Here is a 12,312-nt window from a genome sequence, read left to right on the forward strand (position 1 = left end):
CTGCCAAATAAAAAGGCCGAGCCAGGCCAGGCCACTATTGGGCCGGGCTGTAGGCCCATGTGGGCCGGCCCGGCCCAGTTTCACCCCTAGTAACCACCTAACTCCTAAATCCTAAAAAACTGTTTGTCGTTAAGTATTTTATGGACTATTTTAATGTTTTCCACTACTTTTTGCATGAAACATTGTTAAGCCTATTAATAATATTTATTATTATATCTATTGGGAGAGAAAAATTTTATTATTTAAAATTTCAACTTTTAAATTTGAATTTTGAACTTGATGGCTTGGAAAAGAGTTCAGCATGTAATGATAGAAAAAAGATATATATAATAAATTTAAGTTTATTATAAAATTATAGATTAAACGAAAAATGTATTTTTAAAATTATAAAAATATATGTATAGTTGATAAAAAGTAATTTATATTTTAAATTTAAATGCAAAAAAAATAAGAAATGACATATTTATACTTTAAAAAAAAATAAAATAAAAATTTAACTTAAAAAATAATAAAGAGAAAAATGTTCCATTCAAGTATTTTTTAAATTTTTTATAACATAAACGTTTTAAATTTATTTTTATAACACTATAAAAGTATAAAAATTATAAATAAGTATAATCAAAGAATTGAATATTTATATATATATATATATATATATATATATATATATATATATATATTAAAAACAAAAGTAAAATTACGCTTATAATTATATTTAATTTTTTTAAATTATATGTGACTTTAAAATATAAATGAGGCTGTAGTTATTATTTTTAATGGTTATTTTTTTTCTGTAGTGACCGCAGATAACTTATCTGTATTAAGTTCAAAATGACGTCGTTTTGAGGCGAAAATCAATGTGTTTTTATAAATTGGTTTAAAATGTTAATAGTTAGAGGTGACAAATTAGCTAAGTGTAAAGGTGGCAAATTGGTCTCAGCCAACTCTGCCTGCCAACATATTTTTTTTCTTATATTTACTATTTAGCAAACTCGTCTTTGTTTGACTAAGTGTTTGTTATATTAAACGTAATAACTCAAATATTTGTCAACTTTTCATCTAATATATATTTAACAAATACACACACTTCAGAAAGTCGATTTAGAGACAACTATAGAAAACATAGAAATATAGTGATATAGAAGCAACTAAAAGAACCTTTTTTGTTGATAAATATAAATGATAGTTAAAATGACAAAATGGCCTTGGCCCGGAGGGCTGGCCCACTCCACCCGCCGACACGTTTTTCTTATTCTTATATTTAGTGTCTAACAAATTTGTCTTTGTAAGATCGTTGAATTTACTACTATAAATATTTCAGAAACAAGCATTTAATCAAAAGGAATAATTATATAATGATAAATGAAAGTTCATCTCTGAGAAATACTAAAAGAAGCTGAGTCAAACTACGTAATTTTTTAATGACTATAGGACAAACTAATAAAATGGCATTTGCATTTTATATCAAATGATCAAACAAGATTTCTTTACAAAGTTTGATGGACCGTAAGTAATCACTAAGCCCACACGTATAAAACTTTATATATGGAGTAGAGTTTCGTTTGAACTAACAAAAAAAATTAATTCTTATTGATTACTCAATTAATACTTATGCAATTAAGCTAATAAATGGTCTTTTGAATTACCATATTCAACTTCAACGGTGGAGTGTGTGCTATAATATTAAACGTATTAACTCAAATATTTGTCAACTTTATATGTATAAAAAGTTGGAGTTAGGTACCATAGTATTGATTTAAATAAAATGCCAAGATATACTTTTACGATTTGCGTTAACTTTTACGAGACAGACAAACAGATTTCTTTTTTTGATAATATTCTTGAGAAATTCACTTTCCCAACATATTCCTAGGCATAAAAAAATTTCTCCTCCACCAATTTATTTCTCGAATTCGAACTCATGAATTGAGGAGGGAGCACCAACGAAAAAAAAAAAAAATTACCTGAAAAATCCAGATTTCACGGTTGAATATATACTCTTAAAAAAAAAAAAAAAATCAACTGAAGCAAATATATTCCATCCCACTTGATTGCTTTTGCTTCAGTCGAATTGCAGCTCAAATTTTTAGAACTCATGGCATGTACCAAAATGTAGAATGATAATTCCTAAAGCCTCAACAATAATGCTACAACAGCCATGTGATGGGACTATTAGCAATGGCTGAGCTGCCTGAGCACCCATACCGCAATAAGATACTAGGAAAACAGTTCATTAAACAAACTCAAAAGAAAAAGGTAAATATTTTTGTCCATAAAATTTACATGTCACTGTGCACAATCTTTAATTATCATAAATGTCTATCATAATCATCAAAAGTCTATCACATATGTATATATTTGTCCAAACAGTACTTGTACTTCTAAAAATACTCAAAATCTTCATAAGAAGAATCAGGTTGTGCATTGTTGTTTTTATCACTTGCAATCTCTGGCATCTTCTTATCTGCTGGTGCCTCAGTTTCTCTGCTAGCATACTGGGAAAAATCCAGAGGTTCAGGTATAATAGGAGGTGTAGAACTTCTAATTAGAGCCCAATTCACTCCTTCAAAAAAGGGGTGTTGTTTTATTTCAGTAGCACCTCTCCTATGAGCAAATCTTTTATGAGGTTCTTTCACCAACAACCCTTTAATAAGATCTCTAGCCACAGGACTAACATGTGGAGTTTCAGGGAACCTTAATGGTTGTCCTACGACATTAAACAATGTAGCACGATTTCCTGCACCCTTAAAGGGTGTTGTCCCATGCAAAAGCTCATATAAGAATATTCCAAATGTCCACCAATCCACTGCACTACCATGTCCCTCACCACGTATAATCTCTGGTGCAAGATATTCATGTGTCCCTACAAATGACATTGAACGCACATTTGTAGGCTCTGCCATTAGTTCAGGTAGACGACCTCCAACCATAAGGCCAAAATCTGATTTTGATTTTCGGTTCTTTTTTGAAGGCAAAATGCGAGGGAAGAAACTTGATGGCTGCATGCAACCAGGGACTGCATGTTCATCATCCAATATTCCCACAGAACCATTGCTACTTACATGTGCTGATGAAGATTTCACAAGTGTTGGACTCACAGAACAGCGAAGCGATAAATCAAAATCTGATAGCATGATGTGGCCTTCATCTCTGACTAAAACATTCTCTGGCTTTAAGTCTCTGTACACTATGCCTAGCATGTGGAGATACTCAAGAGCTAACAAAATCTCTGCACAATAAAACCTGTCACAAGAAATTAGGACATTGAATTGTTAAATTGGCTTTGACTTTTGAAAACTGAAATCATAAAGGTGATGTTAATGGTTCACTGAAATCATGACAGTAGAAAATCAAATATTTACTCAATTTTGTCGCTGAAGAGGTTAAATATATTTTCTTCTACGAAGATAAATAAAGGTTATCAAGTTCAATCCAGTCACACAAACGTGAGGACAAATATGCTTAATCAATATGTATCTTAATTCTATGTGCATTACCCAGAAAAGTAATGAATAAAAGTTAGTGACACATAGTGCTCATACATTTTTCTATTGTTACTATGATGTAGAAATAATGGAAATGAAGTCAATAAACTCTTGGTCTGATGGAGGAATTTGTAAAGATTCGTATTATTATAAAAACAAAACTTTATGCAGATTTCTTTTCACAGGAAGTTAAATTTTTCAGTAATTTCATTCAAGAAAAAGAACAGCAGAATAACAAAGCAACCATATAACTCCACAACACAAAATGAAAAGAGGAAAATTAGAGTGCAAAATGTAACAGCCCCAAACCCTGTAGCATGATATTGTCCGCTTTACCCCCCGCGCACAAGCATCGTCGAGCTCACGGTTTTGTTTCTTGGGACACCCCACAAAAGGCCTCACACTAGAAGAGGTATCCACACCCTTATAAGGCATGCTTCGTTCCCCTCTCCAACCGAACGGTTTTGTTTCTTGGGACACCCCACAAAAGGCCTCACACTAGAAGAGGTATCCACACCCTTATAAGGCATGCTTCGTTCCCCTCTCCAACCGATGTGGGACATTACATCCTCCCCCGCTGTACACACCGGTCCAGGGCCAGGCTCTGATACCAAATGTAACAGCCCCAAACCCTGTAGCATGATATTGTCCGCTTTGCCCCACGCACAAGCACCGTCGAGCTCACGGTTTTGTTTCTTGGGACACCCCACAAAAGGCCTCACACTAGAAGAGGTATCCACACCCTTATAAGGCATGCTTCGTTCCCCTCTCCAACCGATGTGGGACATTACACAAAATAAGAAGAAAGAAATCACAATTGCTTATGAATTTGTTATCAGAAGTATGTAGAAACACAGATTAATAGTAAAGGATAAATGTGAGAAACAATTAGAGTAAACTGAACTTCCTTCGCTGAAATTGTCAGACATCTAATTTCATATTAAGGGAATAATAAAACTACTACATTTAATGATTTATTTCTATGTCCCACACTGTACTGATTATACTATCAATTGATGGTATAGGTAGCCATTGATTAAGTCCAGTAAAGCAGAGAAATTTCTATTGAACACAGTAAAATGCAATCTTGTCTTATAACTATTGTAACAAAAGTGCCACCCTATACATATACCACTCTGGTGGAATCCAATGTATGAGTGTGTGTTTAAGTACTCACTATACAGAAATCAACAAGTAAGTCACAAACCTTGCAGCTTCTTCAGTGAAATGCTTGTTAGGTTGCTTCAACCGGAGGGAATGCAGACTACCACTACTACAGAACTCCATGACCAAACAGTAATACTTATCAGTTTCAAAGTAAGAGTATAAAGTTGGCAAAAAAGGGTGGTCAAGAAGTCCAAGAATCTCCCTTTCTGTTTGTGCTCTGAGAAGCTTGTTTCTACTTGCAAGGGATGCCTTATCCATTACTTTCATTGCAAAGAAGGCCTTAGTCCCTTTAAGTTCCACAAGATACACACTTCCAATATCTCCATAACCAACACGCTTCAGAAGCCTGAAATGACTAAGATTAAGACTAGTACCCTTTGAAACCATGTTAATTGCATCCCACCTTGAATGACCTCCAGTATGTGGCTTAATGGGTGCACTAGTACTCTCTAAACTGTCACTGCGGGAACTTGTGCCACTCCCTTGTCCTTGATTGGTGCTCTTTGTAGTAGGTATAGGAAATCCCCTTGAAGCAGTTCCTGATGTTGAGGTAGTTGAAGGATCAGAATTTGAAGGCATTCTTGCACCTGGACTTGGACGTTGAGTAGTTGAAGAATCAGAATTTGAAGGCATTCTTGCACCTGGACTTGGGCGTTGAGTAGTTGAAAAATCAGAAATGTTCCTCATTGGTGGTTCTAATTTCTGAGGTTTTGATGCTGGTTTAGTTGTCATCTTTGCAACATTTTGAGTAACCTGTTCTATGTGACTTTCTGAAACATTATTTGCCGAATTTGCATAACTATGATCTGTCTTCAGAGCTTCTTGTGACCGACTGTGATTCATCTACATTTAAGTATAAAACAAAAGTTTGATCAATTCTCTCAATCATAAATAATTTTCCAGTTACAAAAGTATTACATCAATATCAATATCAACGTCAACATCAACAATACCTTTATTCCAAACTAGTTGGGATATCAGTGCAGTTACAAAAGTAATAATAGTACATTAAATTATTCTTCATAAATCATGGATGTATTATATGATTGTTTTTGTGAGGCAACTATCGGTGTATTATGATGAAAGAACATGAAACTCTTACATCAGGCCTTTTCTCAGGCTTTGACGCCTTCAATGAACAACAAATAACACTCCTCAGGAGGAATTTCTGCAAGAGCACACGAAAATAAGTTAATTAGGATAGAATATGTGACATGCGATATAGACGAGTGATTTTATTAGGGAGTCATAATAGGAACTTATGTTTCAATACAACATCATATTAAAAATGTTTTTAGGTCCTCACTTATTCTATAAAGCCTAATGTGAATTCGTATATCCATATTCTTGGAATGTACTTGAATTTCTAGTTATGATCAAATATTTACAAATTAACAAAGACCAAGAAACCTAGTTCTAGAATGCTCGACACCATATATAAACATTAAGAGCAAGAAACAACATTCATTAATAGAATGTGATCATGGTCAAAGTCGGATACACATGATTGCATTTATAATGATTAAAAATAAAATAATTTTAATCTATATATATAGTGAATAACATATTAACAAACCATTATGGTACACATTGTTGATCCAAGTGATAATAAAAAGGGAGAAGAGAAACCCTCAGAAAGAGATGTTAGGGAATGCAGCACAAACCTGAAAGTAAGAAAAAGATCAGCAAAACCTGTTAACTGCTCTCTCAGAATCAACATGAGAACTAATAATAATGTTTCCCTTGTATGATCATTGAAGATACATATCTCCTTCTTTTGAATTTTGCAACATCCAAAAAACAAAATGGAAAAGAAAGAAAGAAGAAAAAGAGACAGAGAGCAATGTACAAAAATAGAAAATAAAAATGATATGAAATCAGTGTGTTTTTTAGCAGACACTGCTTCAAATGAAAGAAAGATGGAGAGAGAGAGAAAGGAAATGGTCGTTGCCAATAAGACGGATGGATAGGCGTCTTATTCTCTATGAAATAGTGGATTAGTTAACTCTCTCTTATCTTCTCTCTCTCTGCCCATTTTTTCAGCCCTCAATATGACATCAAATCAAGTGCTGCAGTCACAACCAATGCTTAATAATTCCACGTAACATGATTTTCTTAGAGAATTACAATGGCATGCTATGTACCTTTATATATATTTATGATATTGTTATAAATTATGCATTCTTAACAATGGTTACCAGCTCCGGGATTTTAAAGTTGGTATCTTTCTTTAATATTTTTTTATCTTTAGAGAGACATATAGGAAGACAAAAGAATATGAGAAAATGTGTAGGTGCAAATCTATTTATACGCATAAAAGTATAGTGTCTATTCAACGAAGAAAGCAATATATATATAAGCGGGTAAAAATTAAAATTGGTATAAAGAAAACTAATTACCAGAAAAATATAAAAACAAAAATAGGTCATTCAACCAAACCTCCATATTCAAGCAACTAGCAAAGTTAGCTAAGTTGTCAGCAACGGTACGAGAAAAGAAAACAATCTCCAGCACTTGCAAGGCTCGAGCCGTTCAACCTTAGATTGTTACATTTTTTTAAAGATGTCATTCAACTCTTGTTAGGGTCTTCTTAATTGTTGCCATGTGGTACTGACATGCAACTTCTTTTTGCATAATTTTTCTATTGTAAAAGTTGATATATGATGAAAATAGTGATATCAAAGCTCAAGTTCAAAGGGTTCTAAGGAGACGAGATGGAGACCAATATTTTCCATGACAGGAAATGTTTAAAACTCATAGTAGACAATTTTACATACCAGAGACCGATAATGAAAGACCATCCGTTCTAGAAAGACTTATAAGAGCTCATCCTAAGTGTTGAGAGGCCTGAAAGAAAGAATGAAAGATCCTAAATAGAAAGATCAATACCATTATAAGAAAATATATAGACAAGAGTTTGTTCGAGCATGTATCCCAGTTCACCAATGTTCATGAGTTGTGGACAAAGTTGAAGTCTATGATTCTAAAGAAGACTCCAAAGAACAAGGCACATCTGGTGTGTAGCCTTGTGAAACCTGAATACAAGGACAACATGAGTATGATTAGGCACCTCAATGCATATAAAGGTGTTGTAAATTAGTTGTCTAAGGCTGAGATAAAAATTGATGACGAGCTTCAAGCTCTACTACTCCTTAGATTGCTACTAGAGAGCTTGGATACTCTAGTAGAAACTTTGAGCAACTTGACTCTTTAAGGAAGATTGACAATGGGCTTTGCGACAAACAATGTCCTGAATAAAGAGTCCAGGAGAAGAGAACGACATGTATCCTGTAACGTTCGGCCACTTGCAAGCATCAACGACTATTTCCACACACTAACACGAGACTTTTCAGCGTGCTTTGTCCTCACTCGCACATTTTCCGGGAAAACTTCCCAGGAAAACTTCCCAGGAGGTCACCCATCCCTGAATTGCTCCAAGTCAAGCACGCTTAACTGTGGAGTTCTTCCGATCCGGGCTACCGAAAAGTAGATGCATCCTGTTAGTATAGGTAGTACCAATTAATTCTTATAAGCTATCCTCAGCTGTGCTGTCCTATACCAGCACAATCTCTGGAATCCCTCTCTTTCCGGTGTTATTCGATTCATTCATGTACTCCTCTCGCTGATAGTACGCTAGCTCTTCCACTAACCATACATTCAATTGTACATTAGCTCTTCCACTAACCATACAATTGTCAGCACTCGGGATATTACATGTCCACCAGCTTCCGCCTGGTTCGTCCTCGAACCATATCGTACTGGATGAGAGGCCCTGCTCTGATACCACTTGAAACGCCCGACCACTTGCAAGCATCAACGACTATCCCCACACACTAACACGAGACTTTTCAGCGTGCTTTATTCTCACTCGCACACTTCCTGGGAAAACTTCCCAAGAGGTCACCCATCCCTGAATTACTCTAAGTCAAGCACGCTTAACTGTGGAGTTCTTCCGATCCGGGCTACCGAAAAGTAGATGCATCTTGTTAGTATAGGTAGTACCAATTAATTCTTATAAGCTATCCTCAGTTGTGCTTTCCTATACCAGCACAATCTCTGGAATCCCTCTCTTTTCGGTGTTATTCGATTCATTCATGTACCCCTCTCGCTGATAGTACGCTAGCTCTTCCACTAACCATACATTCAATTGTACATTAGCTCTTCCACTAACCATACAATTGTCAGCACTCGGGATGTTACATATGTTTGAGGCAAACGTTGCTGAGAACAAATAAAGATTCGACTTTCGAGGGCCTAGTAAAAGTCGGGGTCATGGCAAGTCTAGAGGTCGATCAAGGCCAAAGTAGGAGCTGACATGCTTATATTGTGGGAAGCCAAGACATAAAAAATTTGATTGTCAATTCTAAAGAGAGATCAAAAGAATGACAATGTCAAGCCGGACCAGATAAAGCCAAAGAAGAAAGAAGGCAAAAACACCACTGCGGTGGTTGGAAATGTTGATGTTGAGATGGTCCTCCTACGTGAGGATAATTTTCTAAATGTTGCTTATGATGACTATGCCTAGATTGTAGATTCAGGTGCCTCCATCCACATCACTCCATACATGAGCTTCTTCTCTTCCCATAAGAGTAGTGAATATGTTGTTGTAAAGATAGGGAATCAAGTCACAAGTAAAATCGTTGAAGTTAGAGATGTAACTGACATAGATGTTAGATGTCAGCTTGTGTTGAAGGAGGTAAATCATGTGTCAGACATGCAGCTCAACCTAATCTAGGTACGAAAGTTGGACGAAGCGAGTTTGATAAATTATTTTAGTGTTTGAAGATGGAAATTGGCTAAGGATAGCATGATGGTTGCCCAAGACAAGAAATAAGGTTCCTTTTACGTGATGCAAGGGAGAACCAATGGTGGAAAGCCAACGTAGTTTGAGATGGACTTAGCATGGAGTTGTGACACAAACGTCTTAGCCACTTGAGTGAGAAATGTGCTCCACATCTTGAATAAGAAAGGATTGTTGCCTGGATTAAAGGGCCAAATGTTGAAGAGTTGCACTCATTTCCTGGTTGGAAAGCAGCATCGGGTTTCATTTGTGAGGTCAGACCAACCTACAAGGCGCAAGTATATTCTAGACCTCGTCCACTTTGACATTGTTCTATGTCAGAAAGATCACTCAGTTGGGCTCATTTTTTGGTTTCTTTCATTGATGACCACTTTCTAAAGGTGTAGGTTTATTTGACGAGCACCAAGGATCATGTTCTTCAAGCATTCAAGAAATTTCATGCCATGGTTGAAAGGGAATTCAACAAGAAGCTGAAAGTGGTTTGATCTAATAATGATGGTAAGTATTGCGGCCCATGTGATGCATAATACAAATTGGTAGGAAAAAGGCTAGAAAAAATGCCTAATGGCGTTGCTGAGAGAATGAACTAGACTATAGATAAAGGGTCCGAAGTATGTTTTCATATGCTGGACTAAAAGAATCATTTTTGATTGAGGTCGTTAGAACTACAGTTGACCTAATTAGAACTACAGTTGACCTAATTAATTTATCACCATCAAGGCCATTGGAAAGAGACATTCTTAAAGAAGTATAGTCAAGTCATAACGCCTCTTATGATCATATCAAAGTCATTGAATGTCGAGCTTTTATACATAACCCTATAGATGAAAGAGCTAAACTTGATGCAAAAATAAATGACTGCATATACCTCGGTTCACCAAGATGTGGATTTAGATACAGACTTTGAGACTCTATCAACCAAAAAGTGGTAAAAAGTGTTGAACCCTAAGGTTTGAAATGTAAAAGATGTTAATTTTTTTTATGATAACAAAGCACAATCAAGCTCAACACGCAAGTACAATGAGAAGGATAGTGCAAAAAGCCCCAAATGAGACCTAATACATTACCAAATTTGAAAAGTAAGCAAAAATTTTCTCTGATGGGTGAGCTAGGCCTAATGAGCAGTGGCTGACTGCTAAAAATGAGGCTAATCTCATGCTAGAGCTAGAAAGCATGGTGGTGGGGTACAAGATTCAAGACTTTTATGCATTATTGAATCAGTGCAGAGTTCTAGAAAGAGCATTTTTGAAGGTCGAAGCTGAGAAAAAGAAAACTAGTTCATCATGTGTGCCCAAATCTTAATGGTGGAAGAACAAGGAGGGGGCTAAGCAATCAAGAGGAAAAACACTTCAAATTTAGCACCATTTTAATAAATTTAAAAATAATAGTGGCTCTAAGGGAAAGATTTCATATAGTGTCCACAATCCTAGCTATCAAAAGTGTGGTCAAAATCATAAAGGTGTGTAGAATAGGACAAAATGTATGCTTAAGATGTGACAAGCCATGCCACTTTAGTAGAGAATGCACTTAGGCATCTAGTACTCAACATACTTCTGGACCTTAAATTATAGGCCAAAGTTTTTACGTTAAATAGTCAAGAAGTGGCCAAACTCCATATTTGGTACACTCTAGCACCCCTTCTAGACCAGTTGAAGGGTGCTAGAGTGTTATAAAAAATGCACTTCAGGTCTGGCTATCATCAGATGCATATTATGTCTCAGGTTATTTTTAAGATTGCTTTTAAAATGATATACATGCATTATAAGTACCGAGTGATACATTTTGAACTCAATAATGCCCTAACAATTTTCATGGATTACATGAAGTAGATCTTCAAATCTTATTAGGACCAGTTTATGATGGTCTTTACTGATGACATCTTAATTTTTTTTTCTTAGAATGACGAAGAGCATGGGAATCACTTAATGTTAGTGTTGTAGATTTTGAAAGAATCACTTAATGCTAGAGAAGTGTGAGTTCTCACTATATGGGATAAATTTTTTAGGGTATGTGATCACAACAAAGGGAGTTGGTTGTAGACCCCAAAAAAATAGAGGCTATCATGAACTAAGTAATGCCTAAGAATGTTATAGCAATAAAGAGATTCCTTGGTCTAACAAGATATTGTAGGAGATTCATTTAGGATTCTCACATATGATATTACTATTAGTATAGACCCTTGGAATAATCACAAAGAAAGTTTCCATGAATTTTCACCAATGTTAAGTTTTCATGAATAGTAAATTCGAAAATGCATGACATGTGCGGTTAATGGGTGTTTTGAATGTGGACGCTTTGGCAAAAGATTCTTAGAATGATATCTTGTTGATAGAAAACCAAAGAAATGGATAATTGGAACACTTTGAAAATTGGAAGTAAACATGATGTTGCAACGCTTGATGGTTATGACTATAGAATTGGAATACTTATGGTAGATTATTATGTTGGGTGGTGTAGGGTTGAGCAAGAAGATATTTTAGAGGAGGAAGGCTTGTTGGAATCACCATTGATTGAAGACCACTAATCTTGAAAGTTTCCCTAAGAGGGTAAGTCATGTTCTAAGAGAAAGTATAATGTTCTAGTCAATAGCTTAGCATGTTGTGTATTGTATAACAATGAATGATATGTATGTTGATCACAATCTCAATTTGTGCTTTAGGTTGCCTTTGTGAGGTGGATTGTGGTTATGACTCTTGCAAAGAAGAGGGCTAGGATCGATTGTGCCATAGGGGTAAACTTTGGATCCTTGGGATTAATCTCCTTATGTGTTCCATCATTCTCCATTGGAGTAATGGTTTGATTATTTCTATGCATGGTAGTAGCATGACATGGTAGAGAGCATGTAGAGTTGCATGATGC

The 12,312-nt window shown here is 35.5% G+C and overlaps 1 protein-coding gene across 1 annotated transcript; it reads right to left on the reverse strand.

Moving 5' to 3' along the window:
- Positions 1-2,381: 2,381 nt before the first annotated feature.
- On the reverse strand, positions 2,382-5,495 carry LOC133309999 (serine/threonine-protein kinase AGC1-7-like). Its single transcript, XM_061510880.1, has 2 exons — positions 4,693-5,495; positions 2,382-3,243 (listed from the first exon to the last, which is right to left on the reverse strand). Exons 1-2 carry the CDS (start codon positions 5,493-5,495, stop codon positions 2,382-2,384), a joined length of 1,665 nt encoding a protein of 554 aa, XP_061366864.1.
- Positions 5,496-12,312: the final 6,817 nt, after the last annotated feature.

This window comes from Gastrolobium bilobum, unplaced genomic scaffold (genome assembly GCF_033153095.1).
Source record: "Gastrolobium bilobum isolate Gb01-03AN ecotype WA unplaced genomic scaffold, APGP_CSIRO_Gbil_v1 utg29299, whole genome shotgun sequence".
Classification (NCBI taxonomy): Eukaryota; Viridiplantae; Streptophyta; class Magnoliopsida; order Fabales; family Fabaceae; genus Gastrolobium; species Gastrolobium bilobum.

What these genes read in the sequence shown, in the direction of transcription:
- LOC133309999 (XM_061510880.1), bottom strand. Translation starts at nt 5,495, where the DNA reads ATGAATCACAGTCGGTCACAAGAAGCTCTGAAGACAGATCATAGTTAT. An exon ending in TTCACTGAAGAAGCTGCAAG is followed by an intron (nt 3,244 to 4,692) that starts GTTTGTGACTTA and finishes TTCTTGTGACAG; the next exon opens with GTTTTATTGTGCAGAGATTT.